The 25,742-nt window shown below is 49.4% G+C and overlaps 3 protein-coding genes across 3 annotated transcripts in view; 2 read left to right on the forward strand and 1 right to left on the reverse strand.

The window, feature by feature from the left end:
* Nucleotides 1-1,395, forward strand: part of slc16a6b (solute carrier family 16 member 6b) — a 3,040-nt gene extending 1,645 nt beyond the window's left edge. The window contains 4 exon segments of the mRNA XM_068749875.1: nt 127-471; nt 474-990; nt 1,052-1,298; nt 1,390-1,395. Coding sequence (XP_068605976.1) covers nt 127-471; nt 474-990; nt 1,052-1,298; nt 1,390-1,395 — 1,115 coding nt within the window.
* A 2,018-nt stretch (nt 1,396-3,413) lies between these two features.
* gna13b (guanine nucleotide binding protein (G protein), alpha 13b) lies at nt 3,414-9,200 on the reverse strand. Its single transcript, XM_068750236.1, has 5 exons — nt 8,770-9,200; nt 5,502-5,731; nt 5,075-5,125; nt 4,204-4,404; nt 3,414-3,785 (listed from the first exon to the last, which is right to left on the reverse strand). The coding sequence occupies exons 1-5, from the start codon at nt 9,050-9,052 to the stop codon at nt 3,414-3,416; spliced, it is 1,137 nt and encodes a 378-aa protein (XP_068606337.1). The 5' UTR covers nt 9,053-9,200.
* Nucleotides 9,201-11,066: 1,866 nt separating this feature from the next.
* On the forward strand, nt 11,067-25,431 carry rgs9a (regulator of G protein signaling 9a). Its single transcript, XM_068749985.1, has 17 exons — nt 11,067-11,135; nt 11,472-11,568; nt 12,467-12,517; nt 12,592-12,698; nt 12,994-13,045; nt 14,252-14,310; nt 15,782-15,858; nt 18,006-18,087; nt 18,193-18,255; nt 19,563-19,592; nt 20,459-20,520; nt 20,706-20,819; nt 21,763-21,878; nt 22,745-22,832; nt 24,355-24,493; nt 24,669-24,751; nt 25,275-25,431. Exons 1-17 carry the CDS (start codon nt 11,067-11,069, stop codon nt 25,429-25,431), a joined length of 1,446 nt encoding a protein of 481 aa, XP_068606086.1.
* The last annotated feature ends 311 nt before the right edge of the window (nt 25,432-25,742 follow it).

The raw sequence follows: 25,742 nt of genomic DNA on the forward strand, positions 1-25,742 counted from the left end.
TGTCGGATTCTCGACACTGAGAAGACAAACTTTTTTTTTAATTCTCATTAGTATTGAACTGAGTCGACCAGGTGAAGCTCACCTGGGTCTGAGGGGACAGTAACCTGGACTGTGTTTCCTCCACAGCCTTCACCGCGTTGAAGGGACACATCGGCTGGCGCTACTGCCTGATCGTCCTCGGCGTCTTTCAGGCTTCTGTGATCGGATGCGGTCTTCTGCTTCGTCCGATCGTTATTAGAGCGCAGCCTATGAAGGAGGAGAACGAATCAGAGTGTCTCTCTGTGAAACAGCTGGAAAACGACCAAACTCGAAGCTCCATCAGTTCAGGAGCCTCTCGGGACTCGGGCGACTCGGGCGTCACCTCCCTCTCGACCCTAAACGCAGAGCTGTGCTCTGAGGCGGTTGGAGACAAGTCTTTGACGGAGCTGGAAGCGCAGGATCCGAAGTCCCAGCGGCCGTCTCTGCCCGTCTCTGCCTGTCCCCCCCAAGCCACAAACTCCTGGACTTGTCCATGCTGAAAGACGGCGCCTTCATCTGCTACGCCCTCTTCGGCTTGTTCGCCACGCTGGGCTTCTTCGCGCCGCAGCTCTACATCATCGAGCTGAGTAAGAGCCGGGGGGTGGAGCCCAGCACGGCCTCCGGCATGCTGTCCGTGATGGCGGTGGCGGAGATCTTCGGCCGCCTGTCCATCGGGGTGGTGCTGAACAAGGTGAGCTGCCAGAAGGTCCGGGTGCTGCTGGGCTGCGTGGTCCTGCTGTGCCTGGTGCTCCTGGCCTTCCCTGTGGTTTGGGAGTTCTGGGGCCTCGTGGTCTGCTGCGCTCTCTACGGGTACTTCCTGGGAACTGTTGCGTCTACTCACATCCCCATGCTGGCTGAGGAGGGTGTGGTGGGCATCCAGAAGATGACATCGTCTGTGGGACTGTACGTGTTCATCCAGAGCTTCTCTGGGCTGGCGGGGCCCCCGCTCGGAGGTACCGGAGCCTTCGACCGGTCTGTTTCCACCGCTCGGAGCCTCCGCAGCTGCTAACGGCTCGCTTATCTTTCCTTCCAGGTTTACTGTTGATGCCACACAGAATTACGGCGCTGCCTTCTACTCCTGTGCCGCCGGCATGGGCTGCAGTGCCGTCTGCTTGGCGCTGGTGGGTCCAGTCAAGGCCGGCATTTGTCCAAGACAAAGCGGAGGCAGGGAGGCGGAGGACAGCATGCTTCAGGATGACCATTCGGACTTCTTGGAGGTGGACGTCGCCTTGGAGGAGAGTCCGACGGGACCGGCTGCGTCTCGGAACACGGCCTCCAAAGTATAAAGCGGACGCAGCGCCGGAGGCCGCCGGCCGGCCCCCCCACGGCTGCCTCGGCTTCACACTCTCAGGTGTCGACTCTCTTTCACAGGCTTGAGAGATGGAACTGTCTCTCCTGTAAGACCAAATATGGGTGCATCCTGCGTGCACGGTGCATGCCACTTCTGCTCTACGCTTGCTGTAACCTTGAATAGGGACAACTCTGTCTCAGGAAACGTCGCCATGGACACTGTTTGCCCCCCCCCACACACCCACACACACCCACAGAGGCCGGCAGCATTTTAATCCCTGCAACAAAGCGAAGAGCTTCAGGTCGAGATTATGCAACGATCAGCAGGCGATCTACGTCTACACGATGTCGGCTCGCGTGTGGGACGAAGGACACAAAAGCAATAGTGCATCATCATCATCATCATCATCATCTCACCGTTGCATGGCTTTAAACGAAACAGCTGGTGTGTTTCATAAAGGCTGTCCGACCGTCATCTCCACCGTCTGTCTGCCGCTCTTCCGGGCGATGAACACACAACCTCGTGTGTGACGCTTGTGTCCGGTCCCTGGTAAAGGACGTCCCGCTGTCGCCTCGGCTCCTCTAATAAAACCTCCAGACGCAAAATGTCGTCTGCGCTTCCTGGGTCGGTCGCGGTCACACACACGCACACACACACGCACACACACACACACAGCTCCGTGGCAGCCTTTGTCGCACCACGTTTGTTTCAGAATAAACCAGAGGACGGTACAAATGGCACGTTTATTGTTATTTTCAGGATCTTTTTCTAAGGACGACTCCAGCAGGTTTCAGGTGAACACACACCTTTATAGTTTCATTCTTAGTCATTTTTGAGCAGTCAGTGAATTTTGAAACGACCACCTCAAAGCAGGGAAGAACTTTAACTTTATAAATTACACCTCTTTTATCTACATGAGTTGCATCGATGCCGAAGTGTTTCCTAGTTATCTTTTAATCATGTGAAAAAGTGTCTGACCAACAGAAACAGGAAGCAGGGTTTGCTTCCAGGAAATGATCACCTCTGCTCCACGACGGCACAGACGGGTTAAAAAACAACTACAACAGGAGATTCATTTAGAAGTAGTCGGTTAAGGCATCTTAAATTACAGCCAATCCCGGTGACATCCGGATAATCCCACACCTGTAGTCCGGATTATGTGAGCGTGAAAGTAGTTTCCTCGCATTAACACTCAGCAAAAAACAAAAAAAAACATCAAAGGAAGGCGGCTTTCATCAAAGACACTTGTTCCCTTCGGTCGTCCTTAAACTGTCCAGGTGGCATCAGCAGCCCGCCCACTCTGTGGGCTCAGGACCCCAGCACGGCGCTGGGCTGGTCACGTAACGCCGCCCGTGTGCCGCGCCTCCAGACTCAAAGTTCTGTGTGTACTTTATACTACATATACTCTAGTTTCAGTATATTGCAAAGTAATGGAAAGCTATAAAGAAAGTCCCCGATCAGGATCCAGATCAATCAGGGATGCATTTACGGGCCCTTTTCTCCCGTCCTTCCATGAAATTTCATGGAAGTTGGTCAAATACTCTCACGCCTTTATTTAACGGCAGGCGAACATCGAGCGAGTCCGTCAGAATATAAGTTAAAGAGAAACGCAAAGGCACGAACGGAATATTCAGACGATGGGAAACATGTTAGAAAATCAGAATCAAGACAACTCTGGAGCCAGAAACGTGAGCCCTGGTCCACGAGCAGATCCAAACCGGCACCGTGATGTCATCATCGGGCGCCGGCGGAGACCAAACGGAGTCTTTAAAGGAAGGCTACAAACCCCGGCACCGTGATGTCATCATCGGGCGCCGGCGGAGACCAAACGGAGTCTTTAAAGGAAGGCTACACCGGGGTGTGGGCGTGAACCAGAGCGAGACACGGAAGACACGGAGGACACGTCAAACAGTCATTAACAGTGGTCAGGAGGTGGGCGGGGCTCCGAGCCTAAGGCGGTCACAGTGATCGAGCTCGGTAAGGCAGAGGACACGCGTGGCGAATGGCGGTAGTGGTTCGATTTAATACAGTCAGAGTTCAGAGCGACGGGCGGATCCAAGTCAGGGCGGGGGTGACCCCCCCCGTCCCCGTCCCCCCCGTCCCCTCACTGCAGCATCAGCTGCTTGAGGTTGTCGTGCAGAATGGTGTCCTTGACGTCCCGGAACACCAGGCGGATGTTCTCCGTGCTGATGGCCGTGGTGAAGTGGTGGTACAGCGGCTTCTGCTGCTGCTCGCGCCGCTTCTGGCGAAAGCGTTCCACCAGGAAGCGCTGCACGTCCGCCAGGCTGCCGGGCTGGCCCGAGAACTCCGGGAAGTAGTCTCTGATGGACACCCGGCTCACCTTCTCCTCCAGCAGGTCCGTCTTGTTCAGGAAGAGGATGATGGAGACGTTGCTGAACACTCTGTTGTTCACAATCGTCTCAAAGATGTTCAGGGACTCGCTCAGGCGGTTGGTCTGGCGGTCCTCCATCAGCACCTGGGGGGCGTGGGAGCAGAGGCCTGGGGTCAAAGGTGACAGCGGGTCCATTCCACACATCGCTACAGCTGGAGTCCTGCAACTAGAGGTCAAACAGCCCGAGGACACACACCGGCTGCGTTTACATGGACACATGTAACCGGATTAAAAAGGGGGGGGGCTCCTACAGGCAGAGGGGGGGGCTCTTCCAGAAACAGTCAGCAGCATCCGAGCCTTGCAGGGTGACCGATGGAAACAAAAGGAAGGCTGTCGGTTTAGCTCCGGATCACGTCGTTACTTTTCCGTGCTGGAAAAGATTCTAAATACTTCGGGGGGGGGGGGGGGGGGGGGTAAAGGCTTTGTTGGAAACAGCGGATCCCGTTTCTCCAGGTGACCTGCAGACAGAACTCCGAGTTCTCATTAACGTCCTGCTGCTCACCTGATCGTATTCCGAGGAGGACACGAGGAAGAGGATAGAAGTCACCGAGTCGAAGCACTCGAACCAGCGCCTCCTCTCGGAGCGCTGACCTCCCACATCCACCATCTTGAAGGGCACGTTCTTGATCTCAAAGACGTACTCGTGAATTCCCTTCGTAGGCTTTCTGGCCAGGAGGATGTCCTGCTGGCTGGGCAGGTAGTCCTGCAAGCGCGTGAACACATGCACGGTTATTCAGGACGGGGCGTGTGTGTGTGTGTGCGTGTGTGTGTGTGTGTGTGTGCGTGTGTGTGCGTGCGCCCAACCCTGTTCATGTTTCTGTGTGTGGTCGTGTTTGGAAGTGCGTTCTGAGAGCAACAGTTCATGTAACAACACAATAAAATACATTATATCGCAAGTAGAATATTTACAGTCACATTAGCAAAAAAACTATTTAAAAAAACATTTCTGTCATGAAGTTCGACGTGAGGACCCGACGCTCTCCTTTCAGTTCCTTCTTTTCCATTTTAAAACCCGACTGCATCCCCTCAGGTTTACTCGCTTGTGTACAAATGGGCTTTCCAGCCGAGACGGGGGACTTGAAAACTGCATGAAGCAGTACTTCTGACCAAAACGCTCCAACCGCCATCTTGTACATTGACTGGGAGATCAGAAGAGCTCGCACACGCGCACGCACACACACACGCGCACGCACACACACACCTGCTGAAGCCGATCATTGCTTCTACTTTTTGTAATCACTTCCCTCGTCTCTTGGAATAAAGGCACTGATTGGCCAATAGGAACAGTGTCAGTAGGAAGCAGTCAGTGTGGGACACCTGAGGGACACCTGAGGGACACCTGAGGGACGGAGGGGGAGGGGGGGGGCACTTACCAACTGTCCAAGCTTTTCCAGGTTATCCAGAAAATACTTGACCGACTCCCCCTAAAGATAGAGAGAGGTGCATCTTTAGCTATCTGGGAATAATAATAATTCAGTAAATGTCTTGATTTGTCTCTTGACCTTCCGCCATGTGGGACAGATACTCGGGACAGAATTATTGAGTCTAATAATCAGCTCTTTGTTTTTACTCATAGGAATCAGTGGGTTCCGTTTGTTGTTTTGTTTTCAATCTGTTCATAATGTGCTGCTATTTACTTGGAGTACACACAGTATGTACTTACGAACAGTGACGTTACAGTTTGTGGGTCACTGATTCTAATGAAACATGTTAGAGAGAGAAATCCAGAATCATTCTCCTCTAATCGGGCTGGAAAACGCTATTACCCCCCCCCACCGTCCCCCAACCAGCCCGACTCACCAGCTGGAACTCCCTCCGGCGGTCGTAGGCGCTCTGGATGCCCGCGTCGGCCCACAGGGCGCGGATGGACGGCAGGTAGCGCTGGAACACTTTGGGTTCCACCATGCCGTGCCCGGTGGCCATGGCGGTCCGGGTGTCGAACGCCATCATGGTGTGTCCGTGCTGCTGGTTGGACTGGTGACCCCACGGGATGCGGAGCTTCGCTCGGGCATCCGCCAGCACCCGGATACCTAGAGGAGGAAAGAAAGCCGGCAGAGCCGTTCTCAAAATGTCTCCCCAGCGCTGAAACGGCAATTCAGAGGAAAAATAGAAACAGAAGGCCTTTATTGCGTCGTGGACACACAACGAGACTCGGAGCGCTGCTGCGTCTGCTGCTGAGGTACAAGATAAAATACAAACAGCAGAAGAAGAAAAGAACACAAATTCAAATTCAGCCCGAAAGCTCAGAAAACTACGTTATTTCACCATGAAATGCGTGTGTAACATCACGCTTCCACCTGCACCAACACAGACAGACACACAGACAGACGCACAAACAGACACACAGACACACAAACAGACGCACAGACATACAAACAGACGCACAGACACACAAACAGACGCACAGACAGACACACAAGTCCACTGTGACTTCATGGAAGCAGAAACAGGAGCTCCTCTTTTCCACGTCCTCCGTCTCCCCGAGCAGGCCGATCAGCAGCGTGGGACCACTTTGGGTGATTTCCATTACTGTCAAACCGTCAGATTGAAAGTCACGGTCACTGTAAAGCTGCGTCGACATCGGGCATGTCACCTCGGGGACTCGCTGCCCCGTCGCTCGCTCCCGCCCAGGTCAAGATTTGCTTTGGACAATTGTCCCAGGCAGAAAAGGCTCCAGCTGTTTCTCGTGCAGAGTTGTTGCAGCACGTCTGCAGCTAGCCCGGCTGTTGTAGCGCGTCTGCAGCTAGCCCGGCGTCTGCAGCGCGTCTGCAGCTAGCCCGGCGTCTGCAGCGCGTCTGCAGCTAGCCCGGCGTCTGCAGCGCGTCTGCAGCTAGCCCGGCGTCTGCAGCGCGTCTGCAGCTAGCCCGGCGTCTGCAGCGCGTCTGCAGCTAGCCCGGCGTCTGCAGCACGTCTGCAGCTAGCCCGGTTGTTGCAGCACGTCTGCAGCTAGCCCGGCGTCTGCAGCATGTCTGCAGCTAGCCCGGCGTCTGCAGCACGTCTGCAGCTAGCCCGGTTGTTGCAGCACGTCTGCAGCTAGCCCGGCGTCTGCAGCGCGTCTGCAGCTAGCTCGGCGTCTGCAGCGCGTCTGCAGCTAGCTCGGCGTCTGCAGCGCGTCTGCAGCTAGCCCGGTTGTTGCAGCACGTCTGCAGCTAGCCCGGCGTCTGCAGCGCGTCTGCAGCTAGCTCGGTGGTTGCAGCACGTCTGCAGCTAGCCCGGCGTCTGCAGCGCGTCTGCAGCTAGCTCGGTGGTTGCAGCACGTCTGCAGCTAGCTCGGCTGTTGCAGCACGTCTGCAGCTAGCCCGGTGGTTGCAGCACGCCTGCAGCTAGCCCGGTGGTTGCAGCACGTCTGCAGCTAGCCCGGTGGTTGCAGCACGCCTGCAGCTAGCTCGGTGGTTGCAGCACGCCTGCAGCTAGCCCGGTGGTTGCAGCACGTCTGCAGCTAGCTCGGTTGTTGCAGCATGTCTGCAGCTAGCCCGGTGGTTGCAGCATGTCTGCAGCTAGCTCGGTGGTTGCAGCACGTCTGCAGCTAGCCCGGTGGTTGCAGCATGTCTGCAGCTAGCTCGGTGGTTGCAGCACGTCTGCAGCTAGCCCGGTGGTTGCAGCATGTCTGCAGCTAGCTCGGTGGTTGCAGCACGTCTGCAGCTAGCTCGGTGGTTGCAGCACGCCTGCAGCTAGCCCGGTGGTTGCAGCACGTCTGCAGCTAGCTCGGTTGTTGCAGCATGTCTGCAGCTAGCCCGGTGGTTGCAGCATGTCTGCAGCTAGCTCGGTGGTTGCAGCACGTCTGCAGCTAGCTCGGCGGTTGCAGCATGTCTGCAGCTAGCTCGGCTGTTGCAGCATGTCAATAAAATGTATTATTATTATATGATATTATAATTAGTAAGAGATATTTAAAAGAAATAGAACAAACAACAATGTTTTTCAACTCCTTCTTGTATACTGTACACCTAACACACAGACCCCCCCGGGGGGCGCCTCGGCTTCGCCCCCCCGGGGGGGTCCAACCCTTTAGCTTTGTTTGGGTTCTGTACCTTTCAGAGACCTGAAACCTGCTGAGAGGAAAGCAGAGACGTAGAGAACCACGCAGACGCGGGAGAACATGGAAACTCTGCACAGAAAGGAACCGAACCCAGAACCTTCTTACAGCGCTACCCACTACACCACCATGCCATAAAACCCACTAAAACAAGAGGAAAATACAAAGTCCGGCAACGACCACCACAGGTTTACAATGTGATCAATATGATCATATTTACAGCGCATCATCAATCGTTGGCTCTTTACACCAAAAAGATTCCACACACTGTCGGTGCCACCTCAGTCCCGGACCCTCAAACCGAGTCCTGACACCCGGAACCCGTACACGGATCAGTCATGCCACGGTTCTGTTACGCAGGACTGACCAGGCCCTGGTGCACCAACCATGCGCACTGGCCCGGCCCTGGTGCTCTGACCCGGTGGACTGACCCGGCCCCGGTGCACCGACCCTAATCCCTGGTACACTGTCCTGGTGGAATGACCCGGCCCCGGTGCACCGACCCGGCCCCGGTGCACCGATCCTGATCCCTGGTACACTGTCCTAGTGGACTGACCGGGCCCCGGTGCTCTGACCCGGTGCTCTGACCCTGATCCCTGGTGCACTGTCCTGGTAGAATGACCCGGTCCTGGTGCTCTGACCCGGTGCACCGACCCGGCCCCGGTGCACCAACCCTAATCCCTGGTACACTGTCCTAGTGGACTGACCGGGCCCCGGTGCACTGACCCCGGTGGACATGGCTCCGCTCAGTGATGGAGACGCGTTCTCTCCGTCCTCTGCTAACAGCGGTCACCGGGGCAACGTCCCCCCATCAGCACCGTGTGCCGGTCCCGATACGAGAACCCACGACGCCGCGGCTCGCCCCCTTCAGCCCCACCGCGGAGACAACATGGGCGTTCCTCCGCCAGCTAGCCGCGGTAGCTTCGTCCAGCAGCGAGCTAGCTTAGCGGCGAACTTTCTCCGGGCCGTTTCCGCGGCGGCCCAGCCACCGGTCCCCGCCGCCCCCCCGTTCACCGACCCGCGGCGCAGCCTTACCTTTAATAACGTTACTAAAGATGGTGGCTCGGAACTCCTCCCTGGCCTTCTGGTCGAAGTCCTGCCCGTGGATTATGCGCATCTGCTTGAGGAAAGTGGACTTTCCGCTCTCGCCCGCTCCGAGCAACAAGATCTTCACGAGCCTTTTCACATAAGTCTTATCTCGACTAATACACTTATCGATCGCCCTGGACTTCCGCAGCTGTTCCACCTCGCCGCTTGTTAGGACGCAGTTCGGGAAGCAGACAGATAAAACGGAGCGGGATGGCAGGAAATCCGCCATCTTTGAAACAGCTTCATCGATGCAAACAGCGAGGGAGGCCGAGCGCGCGCCCGCTCCGCCGGTGCGTTCACGCGACGTGGGAATCGAACCCACGCCTCAACTTTAACGAGAAGCGCCTAAATCCGTGTGATGGCTTATTGATACCTCAAGGAGCGCATTGACGCATTACACAAACTGTATTAACACTGTGTTCGTCACTCAACAGCGACCTCTGCTGTAGATCTAAAATCATTGCAGGTGAACAAAATGAAAACCTGCATGATGTAAACCCATCATTAGCCTGTGAAGTAATATTTAATATTTATTCCATTGCTCGTCTCTTTGTATAATCATTTTCTCCACTTGTTTGCTGAGTGAAGTTCTTCATGTGAAGGTTCACATTGTGCTTGTTTGTGTAAATGCTCAAAAGTTGGCATGTAAATTATAGTAAATTTATTTGTCTGTAATAAAATTCAGAGTTAAAATGTTTACGTGGGATTTTATTAACCAAAGTGTTCAATCATATGAAATAACACTAAACATGGATTCATTCACACATTCCCGAGAACGATCCATGAATGGGAGCAAAGCGGAAATCCAAACACGTGATCTCCATCCACGAAGACAAGTCGATACATTTTGTTTCCTTTTGTCGCGGCACATCCGGACGACACGCCTCCTGCACCGGTCACGTGGGTTTCTGTTAAAGCGGTACGCACCAATCCGGGGATTCACAGTGTTGTTCGTCCCATCCCGACTCAATCCTGGAAATATTTAAAATCTGTACGTGTAGTGGTGTGTGTACTGGTGTGTGTACTGGTGTGTGTACTGGTGTGTGTACTGGTGTGTGTACTGGTGTGTGTACTGTGTGTGTGCTGGTATGTGTACTGGTGTGTGTACTAGTATGTGTACTGGTGAGTGTAGTGGTATGTGTACTGGCATGTGTACTGGTGTGTGTACCAGCATGTGTACTGGTGTGTGTACTGGCATGCGTGTGTATTGGTGTGTGTACTGGTGTGTGTACTAGTGTGTGTACTGGTGTGTGTACTGGTGTGTGTACTGGTGTGTGTACTAGTGTGTGTACTGGTGTGTGTACTGGTGTGTGTACTGGTGTGTGTACTGGTGTGTGTACTGTGTGTGTACTGTTGTGTGTACTGGTGTGTACTGGTGTGTGTACTGGTATGTGTACTGTTGTGTGTACTGGTGTGTGTACTGGTGTGTGTACTGGTATGTGTACTGGTGTGTGTACTGGTGTGTGTACTGGTGTGTGTACTGGTGTGTGTACTGTGTGTGTACTGTTGTGTGTACTGGTGTGTACTGGTGTGTGTACTGGTATGTGTACTGGTGTGTGTACTGGTGTGTGTACTGGCATGTGTACTGGTGTGTGTACTGGTGTGTGTACTGGTATGTGTACTGGTGTGTGTACTGGTGTGTGTACTGGTGTGTGTACTGGTGTGTGTACTGGTGTGTGTACTGTGTGTGTACTGTTGTGTGTACTGGTGTGTACTGGTGTGTGTACTGGTATGTGTACTGTTGTGTGTACTGGTGTGTGTACTGGCATGTGTACTGGTGTGTGTACTGGTATGTGTACTGGTGTGTGTACTGGTATGGGTCCAGGGTTCTTCTTGACTGAACTGACAGATTCACTCGAGCTTCCACGCTGGACTGATCCGGACTCCCACTTTAGGGGAGCGGGCGTGACGGCTGCAGACCGGCTCCAGAGTCCAGACCGGCTCCAGACCGGCTCCAGACCGGCTCCAGAGTCCAGACCGGCTCCAGACCGGCTCCAGAGTCCACACTGGCTCCAGACCGGCTCCAGACCGGCTCCAGACCGGCTCCAGACTGGCTCCAGAGTCCAGACCGGCTCCAGACCGGCTCAGGTTCCTTCATCTGATTTGTGGATTAGCCCAGCTTGAGGCAAATCCCCCTGCAGGACTCTGGTCCGGTCCGCTGCGGCTCAGAGCTCCCCCTCAGAGCTCACGTATCACAAGTGGAACATTTAACAGCTGAAGTTTTCTTCCATCGATCTGCAAATATGACAATTAGAACCACACGGCAAGACCGGGGCCAACGAGTCCGGCCGCGTATGCACTGCTTGCAAAAGGTGAGTGGAAATGATCATCATCATCATCATCATCATCATCATCATCATCATCGATTCTCTGTCTGTCCAACACCGGCATCTTATCTGTAATATTCCACCTCACACGGATCACCAGAACCAGAACCAGAACTCACTAGCTCTGCTAGACGGGACAGGAAACGCTCCAGAGACCACTGGAACGAATCCTCGTCCAGCGTTGATATCCTGAACGGCTAACATTTAGCACGTGCCCGCGCTGCTGCTGGTCGACGCCCCTCCGTTTCCTGATGATGCGTGCGTGTCTGCGTGGTCGTGGTCATTTTACTGTCATTAACATCGATGGCTGTCGCCGTCCAGCTGGAGGCCGCGGTGGTGGAGATGCAAGACCCAAAAAACGGAGTCAAGGGCGCCGAACAGAAACTCAATGTCACGACCATTCCGCATGTCATCGCAGGTGAGACGGCGCTACACACACACACACACACACACACACTTCCTTTACACGAGCACTTTGATCACAGCACCGTTTTTGTATTTCCCATATATTGTTATATTGCTGATAATTCCTAAAATGGTGGAACTTGATTTTCACTCTTGAAGGAATGTTCTCTTGAGTTTAAAGACGCTCTTTATTTATTACTCGTGCATGAAACCGAGTGTGTATTCACATGACCCGATAGAGTACTCGGCATCGACTGAGAGCGAGGAGAGGCAGCGACTGGCTGTCTAAGCCGCTAAATAAGGAAACTCCCAATCGGATGAATCCTGGACAGGCTGTCGGAGCCAAAGCGGCTTTTTAATCTGGTCTGATACCGGGAAGGGAAAAGTCACAAGATCCCTGTCTGAGATGGATCTAGTGGTGGAGATGGAATAGTCCAACTTTGAAGTACAAATGATCATTGTGATTAATAGAGCCCCCCCCCAGGAACCAGAACGACGATTTGCTCGTCCTGCAGATTGATCTGTCAGTGGAGAGCTCTGCCCTGTTGCTCTGCTCTCTCTTGCTGCAGCGCTGAAAGGTTCTGCAAGGTTCTGCAACGTTCTGCAACGTTCTGCTCCCACAGTCAATAGTCCCTCACTTCAGGAAGTAGCTCAGCTCCATCCTGAACGGATCCACCCACCAGTGGCTTCGGACTTGTCTCGGGGTTTGCCCTGATTGTTCTCTTCAAAATACTAGACAATGATTTTCTCTTATATTGGCGCCAGAACTTTATGGAATCCAAAGTGGTTCAGGGAGGGTGGCACACGTTGGTGCAGTGGTTAGCGCTCTAGCCTCACAGCAACAAGGCCCTGGGTTCGATGACTTTCTGTCCAGTTTGCACGCTCACCTCATGTCTTGGGTTTCCATGCAGGTCAGGACGTCATCGAATGGATCGCCAACAAGATGAAGACCACCGTGGAAGGTGCAGTACGGTCAAATGTCAATGTCCACACGAGCCATTTGAGTGGGCGTCACTCAAAGGTTCTTTACCACCAGAGGCGGAGTCTGTTGGCACCATGTTGGTGGCTTTGGGCTACATCTACCCCCTGCAGAACCACAAGAAGCTGGTCCTGTGTAAAGACCACAGCCTCTACCGCTTCCAGGTGAGTCTGGTTCCTCCTCTCATTGCTGCTGAAGCACCGCATCAAAGGTCTGGAGAGGACTTTCATTCACTCACCCCCAACCAGACCTGGGTGCAGCTCAACAGAACAGCTCAGCTGAGGTTGGGGGGGGGGGGGGGGGGACGTTTTTGGAGCCGATTGGATCATCTGTTGAAAACCCAACAGATGATCAGGATATATCTTGAAAAACTGTGGAAAGCTGATAAAGAATTCAGGTCGAATGCAACAGTACAATTTACGGGACAATAATATGTATTTGTGATCTGAACTTCTTCAGACGCCGTACTTTTGGCCAACAAAGAAATGGGTTGCAGAGGATTCTGATTATGGTGGGTACCAGGGTTATAATAGTTTTGGATTTTTAATTATAGTTTAGTTTTAGTTAGTTTTGAATTTGTTTTCTCTAATTCAGTTAGTTTTAGTTAGTTTTTAGAGTGGATTTGTTAGTTTTTATTAGTTTTAGTTTTGTTTTTATTCGTTTAATTTAGTTTTTATTAGTTTGAGTTTTTCATACTTTGTGTTATTTGTCAGACGCAGGATTAAAAAATAATAAAATAATACAACTCAACAAAAGATAACATAAAATAATTTATATTTTATATATAACAATATATAATATTTTATATATAACAGTCCGCAGCATAGCTGCTAACGTGCTACAATCTCGCAGTTAGCTTTCTTGTTTCTCTCCGTCGTAATAAACACATCCCACATGGGGCTGGAGCGCTCGGCGTTTCCTGCCGGCTTCCGTCGGTAGTGACGTCACCAACCCGAGTCTCAACGAGCAGTGACGGGAACAGCCGGACGGAGCCGCTGGCTCACGTAAAACTCCTCGAGCAAAATAAATCAATTTCAAAATCGATAAAGACGAAAACGAGGGGATTAGTGTCTTTAATTTTTATTAGTTTTAGTTAGTTTTGTGAACGGACAATACCGTTTTAGTTAGTTTTAGTTTTCTCTTTTAATTTTAGTTTTTATTTAGTTCAGTTAACGAAAATGTTTTTTCAATTCTAGTTTTCGTTTTTTTGTTAGTTTTCGTTAACTATAATAACCCTGGTGGGTACACTATTCTTATTAATGTGTATTAATTAATTCTCTTATCACTTATCGGAGGGTCGTGGGTATTATTAGATAGCTATTGAGTTTGTAAGTCATGGTATTATTATTCATAATTATCTTTTTTTAGTTGAAACAATGCGTCTACTGGAGTAAGAGGAATTCATTGGAAGTAATTGTAATTTGACACCAAGTGTGAGTTCCTCAGCTTAATAAATGCTGAAGCACTCTGCTGCACTTGCATTTTGCACACAATTATTTGCTTTCGAGCTACTTTTGAGGCTAAAGTTCTCAGATAATTATCTAAGGCCAACGGTTTTCAGAAAGAAAACACAAATCAATTTTCATCCTAATTGGTGGAAAGGTTTGGACTAGCCTGACTGACTAAAATAGAGTTCAAACTGTTCACTTTGTTCAACTGTGTCAATCCTGTTTGTCACATGTGTGATTAGGAATGGTTTTATTTTTCTCTGGTGCAGCCATTTACCTGGCAAAGAGAAACATCCGCAAGAAGGGCCTGTTAGAACCCTACGAGCAGGTTGGTGTACAATAATACCAGTAGTTGTATTTGTAGCATATGCATCTGTCAGTAATGTGGCGGTTCCATTCCACGTAATGTTAGAGCATTCAGTCTGCGTTCATGCTGTAACTAGAATGACCAGAGAATAAACCCTAAAGCCACAGCAATCCCAAAATAGGTTCCAGGTTCCAGAACGCAGAACTAAATCCTGGAACGGTTCTTTTTCACCAGCGGTCATCAACAACACAAACATGTTAAACAGATTTATGCGTAACAAAAGGACAAATACAATCAATAAGTGGCGCTAGAGGAGGCGCTGGGGAAGTCCTAAAAGCCGCGCTGCAGATCGTAGCGCCTGGGACTGAAGCACCTCCAGCTTCCTGAGACGACCCATACACCAAGCAGAGCCCCCCCCCCCCCCAACCTCTACCTGCCAAACACCTCATTACGGTCGCACCTTATCTCCCATTTACTTAATATGTTCTTCCCACATCAGACAAGCATCAAATACCACCCCCAGATACTTTAAAGAGTTCTCAGTTCTCCATACAGATTCAGGCCCAAATGTTCCTGCACCTCCTTCTTAGTGAAGAACAGAGTCTGCCCCAGACCGGCCCCCACTGCCCCACCACATCTATTGCCTCCTGTAGCCTCCTGACCCCAATCTCAATGTTTCCATTGGATCCATTGGTTACCTGGAACAGATCCAACCCGGATCTATAACTCCTCTAATCCCATTACACATCCACACTCAGTGGAGCCAAGTGTCCATGGAGTGGAGCTGATTGGGAGATGCTGTGGGACAGGTGTCCCCTCGTTGGGTCCGTCCCTCCACAGCCGTGCAGGAGCAGAGATCAAAGAACAGCAATCAGGAAGACATGAAATATGCAGACGTGTCTTCTGTTTATGGCAAATAAATGCAGTAGACAGTTTCCCATTGGGCCACATATGAATGCATTGTTTACAGTTCTGAAAAATACAGCAATTTTTGATTGACAGAACAAATTATTAAACTTACTGAATTGCTTTATTCATTTATGTAAAATAACTACATTGTTTTATTTTATTAATATAGTTAAAAAGAAGATGGAAATGAGTGTAGAGGACACATAAACCTAAAAACCCTCAAATACTGAAACTAACTGAATCACATCATCTTGACCAGGCAACGCTGAATCCAGATGCATCATGGGAAGTGGTTGAAACCATCGTGGAACGGGAGTTAATGAAATCGTTTGAACAGAATGTAGTGTATCGAGGTAGGAATCGAGTCGGACAGAGACCAGAGAGTCCCATCCCTAACGTAGATGTTAAATCAAAGCGGTCCCAGGATGGAGCCTTGGTGAACCCCACACATAATCTTCCTCTGCTCAGATTAATTTGACCTTACATGAGATTCAAAGGTTGGTTCTTTTTTTCAGGACATGCCCCCGGTGTTTCTCCTAAGCCTAACTTCTGCTTGGCTCTAATCCACTTGTGTTTTCTGCAGGCTCATTACAACCACCTCAACAAATGGCTGAACCACAAGTGGGACTTTATTGTGCTGCAGGCCACTGAGCAGTACAAGTAGGTGACAGTAGTACTGCAGCGTCAAAACACTCAACACTAACATTGCTGACCTCACAATATATACCGTATTTTCCGGATTATAAGTCGCGGTTTTTTTCATAGTTTGGTCGGGGGTGCGACTTATAAATCGGAGCGACTTATATATGCTTTTTTTTACAAAATCTGTGAGCGCAGAGACAGTAGCCTACACATTTCTATAACAGGTGTTACAGGGAACTCTGTGACCCGTCAGAATCTGTCGCGGTTTCTGGAGGTTCATATTTATCTGTCACACCTGTTATCTAAAAACACAAATTAGAAGGGCTGAATGAAAATGGCGCCGAAAAGAAAGTCATATTCCGCGGCTTACAAGCTTCAGATAGTGAAATATGGAGCCGAAAACGGCAATCGAGCAGCAGAAAGAAAGTTTGGAGTGAGCGAAAAACTTGTAAGGGACTGGCGAAAAGCGGAGGTTACGCTTACTGAAATGAAGAAAACAAAGAAAGCTAATCGCGGGCGACAAGCTAGGTGGCCGCAGTTGGAGGAACGAGTTCACGCATGGGTGCTTGAACAACGTGCTGCTGGGAGAGGTTTGTCAACGGTGCAGTTGCGTCTCCGCGCCCAGGTGGTTGCCAAGGAGGTGAATATAAACGGCTTTGCGGGAGGACCTTCTTGGTGTTACCGCTTCATGCAGCGCAAACGCCTCTCTATCAGAGCAAGGATGACACTGTCCCAAAAACTGCCAGCGGACTTCCAAGCCAAGGTTGACAGTTTCCGCGCGTTCATTGAAAAGCATGTAAGTGATCACAACGTGACACCGGATCATATTATTAACATGGACGAGGTCCCCCTCACTTTTGACATCCCCATGGGCCGAAGTGTTGCAGAGAAAGGGCAAAAAAGTGTGAATATCGTTACAACTGGTCATGAGAGATCACACTTCACAGTGGTGCTGGCATGTTGTGGAGACGGATCAAAACTGCCACCGATGGTCATTTTCAAACGAAAAACCATGCCAAAAATCCAATCCTCCTCAGTTGAAGTCGCCGTGAACGAGAAAGGGTGGATTGATCAAGAAATGATGAACTTGTGGCTTACAAAGTGCTACAATAAGCGACCGGATGGCTTCTTTAGAGCACGCAAAGCTCTGCTTGTGATGGATAGCATGAGAGCGCACATCACACCACAGTTAAAAAATAAATTAAAAGTTTTCAACTCCATACCTGCCATCATCCCTGGAGGCTTAACCAAAATACTCCAGCCACTTGATATCTCCGTGAATAGGAGCTTTAAGTCAGTTTTGCGTAACCTGTGGGAGCAGTGGATGACGGATGGAGAGCACAGCTTCACGGCAACCGGGAGAATGCGCCATGCAACTTTCCTGGAAGTCATTGAATGGATCGACAAAGCATGGGCTTCAGTGACAACCGCAACCATCCTGTCGGGATTCAGAAAGGCTGGAATAATTGGAACTGCAACTGACGACGAGTCTGATGTAAGCGACGTAGAAGAGGAAGCGGCGTCTTGTCTACCTGCCGAGTTGGGGGAGTTGTTCAAAAGTGACACCGAGGATGAAGATTTCCTTGGATTTCGTGATTCGGAGTAAAACCTGATATTTTGGTAAACGTGTTAGCATGTTCTTTGTGCTATATGTTGTTTGGTGTTGGATTTTATCAAATAAATTTTCCCCAAAAATGCGACTTATCCTCCAGTGCGACCTATATATGGTTTTTTCTTCTTAATTATGCATTTTTTGGCTGGTGCAACCTACAATCCGGAGCGACGTATAATCCAAAAAATACGGTATATATTATATCATCATAGATTTTGTATCAATTATTTTACTTTTCAATTGGGGAAGAGAACTGTTTAAAAACATATACAACCAATAATAAAATACATCTTAAAGTAGTTTTCCTCCCCTCAGTGTTCACTAAATAAAAGGCACACACTAACACGAATGAAAACAAATCGTCTAAAGTCAGAATCCTGCTTAAAGATTAAAGGTTGTATGAAACATGAACCAGAAATGCAGCATTCGGGGTCGATGAGAGAGTCGTGGGTTGGAGCAGACCTCAGTGGGCATGTTGGTGAAGGAGATGAAGAGGTTTGGTGTTCACGTGCGTGCGCGTGTGTGTGTGTGTGTGTGTGTGTGTGTTTCTCAGGGCTGGCAAGGAGAGGAAGAAGCCAGACCGTGTGGTGTTTGACTGCCAGGAGAGGGCTTACTGGATCGTGAACAGGCCACCGGTCGGTCCATGAACTTTGATTTGATGTGTATTTATAGAGTAAAGCAACCATGTAAGTAAATATATGTCAAATATTGACTTGATTTACTTCCTGTACATGCCTAAGCGTCACACTCACAGCGCTATGGACTGTGGCCCAGAGCGTCTTATTGATCCCAGCACACACGAGGTAACAGGTCAGTACACACACACACACACACACACACACACAGATCTTAGCATGGACTGCAGGACTGATCTCTACAGACAAATCCACTTAGTGACAAGAAGCTCCCTCAGCCTCTTACTTTTCTAACGCGTTCACATTTAGAGGCGCGATCCGAGTTCCAGCCTCCGTGGTTTACGACCACCCGCACGTACGACCTGCATCTGGCCGATGTCGCTCATGAATGTTTATATTCCTGCCAACTGTGCATAGCAGAGGGAGATACATAAGAATAAATCCGTTGTATTGATTATTCGAGTCTGCCAGGTGTCTTATTTTGAAAGACGACCGTATTTTCTCCAATGTAACAATCGCCGGTGAATCTTATTGGTCACGTGATTCGTTACTCAAAAGAATAACGCCGGAAACTAGCAAAAGCTTTTAGAAAACAAACAAACAAATTACTTTGGAGACATGAGAAGAAGTTATAATAATGTGATCTTTAAAGGTTGAATGATTTTTTACAGATAAATATTCCAATAATAAAAATAATTTGACATTCGCTGATTGATTAATTGCATTTTTTGTCCTGTCTTTTTTTTGCATTCACAGATCTTCCTACTCTGATGAAAGCAAATGCTGTGTTAAATGTCAGCTGCTCCAGAATGTCTGTTTTGTGTGTAAACTACCATCATAGAAACCAAGTCCTCTCTAGACGGTCTTCATAGGAAATGTTTTATTTTTATCACTTTGCAATTTTGTTTTACTGGTCAAATGAGAAAATGTACTCATGCAACAGGTTGTATTGCATTAAATTTACAAATCTCAGTCATAAAGGGGTCCGATAAGCACAATTATGCAAAATATATTCTGGTTCTGATCCAGAATGAGGTCAGGAAAAAATATTACATTTTAACATTAAACCCATTTATGGATTCAAGAATCAGTTAAAAATACATCAACTCTGATCCACTTTGACTTTTCATGACTTTTCACTTCAAAGATACCAAAAACAATCTAGAACCTTCTGGTGCTGATCCAGATCACCATGTGGACGGTGTAGATCCAGTTAGGAGGGGAGTGAGCTGCTTGGGGGAGGTCTGTGCTCTCTGGGTGCTTTTCTAGTTTTATTTTTAATACAATCACAAACGCTGCTCTTTCCCTTTAGAGGCTGCTTTTTAGTGCGTTCCACCGTTCAGTGCTTTAGTACTAGCAGCTTATTTCATGTGTCTGCTCCACGTATCTTCCTTGCTAATCTATACAATCTGATTTTCAAAATGAGTTAGACAAATTGTTGTCATGGAAACCTTTTTTCCTTTCTTTTTTCTTAGAAAATCACCTTTGACATGTACCGACGGAAGGTAAGTCGCAGCATTTAACATGCACACATGCTCTGTTTTTCTCATTGATCTCACGACGTGCTAAGGGCTCATTGTTTTATAGTTTTCAGACTGACCTTGTGTTCAGTTTGAATACAGTGAGCTGGTCCATGTGGGTGCACAAAGGTCAAGCTGAGGGCATATGATGACCTGTATGCCAGGCTAGATAGTAAAGAGGGAGAGAAGGACCTGTACAGGCTGGACAGACAGAGAGACAGAGACAGAGTAAAGGATCAGCACTGGACAGCTCCATAGGTAGCCGGCTACCTATGGAGCTGTCCAGTGCTGATCCTGAAATGACGTCTTTTCCGTGGCATTGACTCGGGGAATGTTCTTTATCTTCCCCACTTTGGTTGGTTTTTTTGGTTTCTGCATGTCCATGACAAGACAAGGTGGTGGCTTTTTGGTTTTGCTTTGATTTTGTATCGATTATCTTTGTTCCTGCGTGATGATTGCATTTGAATGGAACTTTTCCACATTATTAGATGTCTTAATTTATTCCCATCACAAACTTTGGTTCATACTTATGATTTTTCTCATTTACAGTCTGGCTTTAGCTCTAATATTTTTAAGTTGAAACTGAATATTTTATTGTAATTACTGTGGCAGCTAAAGAGTTAAATAAAAATAAATAGTTATTTAACAGCATGTTAAGGAGTAGTTACATTTATTTTACATTAAATTACATTACATTTGGGTACATTTTTACTGTGTTACGGTTTACATTTGGCCTTTGGAGGGCAAACATGATGCTAATGTGGCCCTTTGACCTCTGGTCTATGTTCTCCTTCCTGCAGCAAATTAGAGCAACATCAGTGACAGATGTTTGTGTTTCTCTTTCATTATAGAACATATTTTATCAACAAGCAATAATGAGGTCAAAGGTCAAATCAAGTGTGTCCCTTGGAGCGTAAGTTTTGCTGATTTATTTTAAACTTTTGAGATCAGGAGGGATTTTTTTTTATCTAACTCGGAAATGTGTCTGTTCTTATATATATTGATGATTTTGTGATTGATTAAAATATTGGCTATACTAGCTCAGAAACAATAAAAAAAGATCGAGGCTTTGTTCTCACAGTACTTTTCCTCATGCAGACTGGTCAAGTACATCACAACCTACAAGAAGCACGACCCGTTCTTGGCGCCCTGTCTGCCGAGCAACCCCTGGCAGAGTGACAGCGATGCGTTCTGGACCCTCAACATGAGAAGGTGCGGGAGGCAGTGCGTCTCTGTTGAGTAGACAAAGCTACAAAGCTACACAGCTACAAAGCTACACAGCTACACAGCTACAAAGCTACACAGCTACAAAGCTACACAGCTACACAGCTACAAAGCTACACAGCTACACAGCTACACAGCTACAAAGCTACACAGCTACACAGCTACACAGCTACAAAGCTACACAGCTACAAAGCTACACAGCTACAAAGCTACACAGCTACACAGCTACAAAGCTACACAGCTACAAAGCTACACAGCTACAAAGCTACACAGCTACAAAGCTACACAGTTACACAGCTACACAGCTACACAGCTACACAGCTACACAGCTACAAAGCTACACAGCTACAAAGCTACACAGCTACACAGCTACACAGCTACACAGCTCCAAAGCTACACAGCTACACAGCTACACAGCTACAAAGCTACACAGCTACAAAGCTACAAAGCTACACAGCTACACAGCTACAAAGCTACACAGCTACACAGCTACAAAGCTACACAGCTACACAGCTACAAAGCTACAAAGCTACACAGCTACAAAGCTACACAGCTACACAGCTACAAAGCTACACCGCTACACAGCTACACAGCTACAAAGCTACACAGCTACACAGCTACACAGCTACAAAGCTACACAGCTACACAGCTACACAGCTACAAAGCTACACAGCTACACAGCTACAAAGCTACACAGCTACACAGCTACAAAGCTACACAGCTACAAAGCTACACAGCTACACAGCTACACAGCTACACAGCTACACAGCTACAAAGCTACAAAGCTACACAGCTACAAAGCTACACAGCTACACAGCTACACAGCTACAAAGCTACAAAGCTACACAGCTACAAAGCTACACAGCTACACAGCTACACAGCTACACAGCAGGTGTGTCACGGAGCTGCTTGTTCGTGCGTCTGTTCCCAGAGTTGACGTCCCGACGAAGATGAGGGTCGAGCGCTGGTCCTTCAGCTTCTTCGAGCTGCTCAACGACTTGCGAGGCAGAGATGACTTCAAGATATTCCTCAAGAAAGAGTTCAGCGGTACGTGGCCGGATGTCAGGAAATACTGCATGTTTCCGTCGGGAACGTGCGTCTGGTGCATTATTCCTGCAGTATTCAGGGGTGGTGTCCGTTTCTAGCTCTCAACACCACCTCGTCCTAAACGGCTACCGTCTTTCTGCCACGCTGCGTTGGAGCACGTTTGTCCAATAAATGGGGAAAACTAATCTTTAACCAAATTCCTTATAGTAGACAGACAGACAGACAGATAGATCCACATCATGAGGATGACAACAAGCGTCCCTCCATGAAAACTGTTCCAACTCATCCCTAAAAAGCTTGGCTGGAAGAGACCCGGAGGTCGTCCCAGCCAGCTGGAACAGACCCGGAGGTCGTCCCACCCAGCTGGAAGAGACCCGGAGGTCGTCCCAGCCAGCTGGAGGAGACCCGGAGGTCGTCCCACCCAGCTGGAGGAGACCCGGAGGTTGTCCCACCCAGCTGGAGGAGACCCGGAGGTTGTCCCACCCAGCTGGAGGAGACCCGGAGGTTGTTCCACCCAGCTGGAGGAGACCCGGAGGTCGTCCCACCCAGCTGGAAGAGACCCGGAGGTCGTCCCAGCCAGCTGGAGGAGACCCGGAGGTCGTCCCACCCAGCGTTGGATTGACAGATTTGAATCCGACCTCTTCATCCTGAGGATGTGCCTCTACCAATCAAGGAAACAAGCAAGGCGAGGAGGAGGAGGAGGAGGAGGAGGAGGAGAATCTCACAGCTCCACCCTATATGCAATTAAATACAGCATCGATTCACAATTGTGTGCGTGTGTGTGTGTCTCTCTGTGTGTGTGCGTGCGTGTGTGTGTGTGTGTGTGTGTGTGTGTCTCTCTGTGTGTGTGTGCGTGTGTGTGTCAGGCGAGAACTTGGCCTTTTGGGAGGCAGCTGAAGAACTGAAGTTGGGCACTGCGTCTTCTATGTCAACAAAATCAGAAACCATCTTCAAGTAAGTGTGTGTGTGTGTGCGCGTGTGTGTGTGTGCGCGCGCGTGTGTGTGTGTAGGTGTGTGTGCGTCAGTCTTTGTCAGTTTTCCATGTGTGTAAAGTCTTCCAGCGCCACAGAACACTGCGCCCTGCCCTTGGGAAAATATTTGGTCTCAGAGACAGATAAGCCCCTCTCTGAGGAGGGGGGGGGGGGGGGGCAGCTTGTCCTCAGTAAATCCTCATTTCGGGAGGCAAGGAGAGACCCCCGTCCCTCTAAGTCTTTGCCAAGTCCTGCCTGCTGGCACGAGATGAGATCCGGTATCTGCCGTTCTTCCCCGGATCGGGCCGTGAGCTCACGGGACAGTCCCTCGATCCGGACCAACATCCGGTCCCCCCAAAGACTTTCAGATCCATGGTCAATTTATCAAGAGCCCGGCGCGTAGGTCCTATCTGGGCAGGTCCCCCCCCCCAAATTGCCATGCTGCGATGAAAATATTTGATCAATCGCACTAAGAGACTAAGTTGTCGGGGAAGAAAAATAAAAGGTCAGCAGACAAACGGACAAGACGAGCCAGAGATAGCAGCAGGCGGATGGGGGCAGGTGGGGGCAGATGATGGGGGTAGGAGCAGAGAGAAAATGACTCCGTCCTCTCCAAAGACAGGAAGAAGATTTAATTTGTATTCAGAACTCTGAGGTGCAGCGAAGGGCGACGGTTCTACCTTGAACAGGCGGGTGATTGGATCAAAAATACAGGCTCGGCGCCGCGGCAGGTTGAACATTTAAAGGTCGAATAGTTCTTTACATGATGAGGGGAAGGGGAGGAGCCCTGTTGGCTCGGCGCTCCTTTTCCGCCTCCGCCACGGACGGTCTGTTTTTGTTGCCGTTTGTCTGTCACTCTGTCTGTTTGTCTTTTACCAGCACAATATCGGGGGGACTCCGCTCGGCGGAGGTCTGCGCTCGCCGAGTGCGTCTCTAGTTTGTTATTGTGTACAGCTTTGGAGCCTGAAGGCAGCTTTGCTTTTATGGCTCATGACGTCAGCTGACAATGGTCCATTCAGTCAACAAGAACCCGGCAGTGGGGGCTCTAGAGCAGGGGTGGGCAAACTTTTTGACTCGCGGGCCACAATGGGTTCTAACATTTGCATGAACTATTATAAATGACATGTAAAAGTCATAACAAGAAAGAATTTGGCCTTTTACAGGTAACATTACAGGGAAAAAAATTGAATTTCGTTGTGTGTTTGCAGTGTAAAAACTGTAAAACATATGACAATAAAAAGCTAATCTTAAAAAGGTAAAATGAATGAGGTTTAATTCTAATAACATTTTATGATATAATTTGGAAAAGCCCAAGGGGCCACATATGGCCCCCGGGCCGTAGTTTGCCCATGCCTGCTCTAGGGCCATGGAGCGTTTCAATGAAGATAGACTAGTGGCTGCTGAAAGCACAGCATATGTGTGACAGAAAGTCTCTGGTGCTGCGGCACTGCAGCGAGATAGCGATGGACGGGCAGTCGGGATGACACTAACATGGATGCGTTCAGGACCTTTCTGGCTCCCGGCGCTCCCCGTTGGATCAACATCGACGGCAGGACGATGGGCTTGACAGTGAAAGGCCTGGAGCATCCTCACCGCTGCGTCCTGGAAGCAGCCCAGACTCACGTCTTCCTGCTCATGAAAAAGGTGCGTCCGGATAGTCAGACTGTGGACCTGCAAGGTCCAAAGAATCCATTTGTCGAGATAGTCCGTTTATACCACTGTGTGATTAGTGACTAATTTAAATGAGTTTTTAGACCGAGATTAAAGGAGTTCAGGTGAAGTTGACGTCACCTGCTGCTTCCTGTTTTTATTGCAACAGGACACTTTCTTTCGGTACCTCAAGTCACCGGTCTACAAAGAGGTCCAGAAAAAGGCGCTGAATCCTGAACCTCAGACTTTCAGGTTGGTGGAAAACTACTGTGGATCCTGCGGTTGAGCTTCATCTGAGGATGATGAAGAGGAACATCCAGGAGAAGAGAATTCCCAACAGAATTAAAATTTGACTCAATGCAATTCAATATTATTGATATAAAATCAAGGAAATGATCCACTGGCTGAACGACCAGAGGCGGAGACGTCCGCTCACATCACAGTTCCTGTACGCGACGCAGGCAGGGGGCCGACGGCGGCTCAGCGCATGAAGAACAAAGGCGCTGTGCTCTGTTTAAATGTGTGACGTACTCATAAATACATAAAATATCAAGCAAACAATAATCAAGAGTTAAAGAAAGAAATTAAACTTCACTCATTAATATACTCGAAGTACAGAAAGCAAACAAGCCGAGTTTTATTAGACGTGAGAAATAACATCTTCCTCCATTCAAGAGATTTTATTGCATTTCTACCTACAATTGAAAAAGAAAAATGTTCTGCAAAGAGAAAGTTCATATCAGCTCAAGTTTGGATGTTTCCGTTCCCACCCTAGTCCAGCACAACTGGACCGGAATGCTCGGAACCGAAGCCCAGGGATCCATCCCATCGTCCTGTGGAAGCAGGAGGAGGAGGAGAAGGCCAAGGCCGCCGCCGCCGCGGCTCCCGTGGACGTCAAGGCCATGATGAGCAAAATAGACAGGAAGAAGTGAAGCCGCAGGGTGTGAGCAGGGTTCAAAGGTCAACTGCCCTCCACTAGAGTCTGCACACACACACGCACACACGCCTACAAACACACACACGCACACACGCCTACAAACGCACACACACGCACACACACACACGCCTACACACACACACGCACACACACGCCTACACACACGCGCACACACACACACCTACACGCGCACACACACACGCCTACACGCACACGCGCACATACACGCCTACACACACACACACACGCCTACACACGCACACACACACACGCCTACACACGCACACACACGCCTACACACACGCA

Source organism: Brachionichthys hirsutus, chromosome 16, assembly GCF_040956055.1.
Source record: "Brachionichthys hirsutus isolate HB-005 chromosome 16, CSIRO-AGI_Bhir_v1, whole genome shotgun sequence".
NCBI lineage: Eukaryota > Metazoa > Chordata > Actinopteri > Lophiiformes > Brachionichthyidae > Brachionichthys > Brachionichthys hirsutus.

What these genes read in the sequence shown, in the direction of transcription:
- gna13b (XM_068750236.1), bottom strand. Translation starts at nt 9,052, where the DNA reads ATGGCGGATTTCCTGCCATCCCGCTCCGTTTTATCTGTCTGCTTCCCG. An exon ending in CTTTAGTAACGTTATTAAAG is followed by an intron (nt 5,732 to 8,769) that starts GTAAGGCTGCGC and finishes TTCCTCCTCTAG; the next exon opens with GTATCCGGGTGCTGGCGGAT. An exon ending in GCCGGAGGGAGTTCCAGCTG is followed by an intron (nt 5,126 to 5,501) that starts GTGAGTCGGGCT and finishes CTCTATCTTTAG; the next exon opens with GGGGAGTCGGTCAAGTATTT.
- rgs9a (XM_068749985.1), top strand. Translation starts at nt 11,067, where the DNA reads ATGACAATTAGAACCACACGGCAAGACCGGGGCCAACGAGTCCGGCCG. An exon ending in TTGATCCCAGCACACACGAG is followed by an intron (nt 18,256 to 19,562) that starts GTAACAGGTCAG and finishes CTTTTTTCTTAG; the next exon opens with AAAATCACCTTTGACATGTA. An exon ending in TTGACATGTACCGACGGAAG is followed by an intron (nt 19,593 to 20,458) that starts GTAAGTCGCAGC and finishes CTTTCATTATAG; the next exon opens with AACATATTTTATCAACAAGC.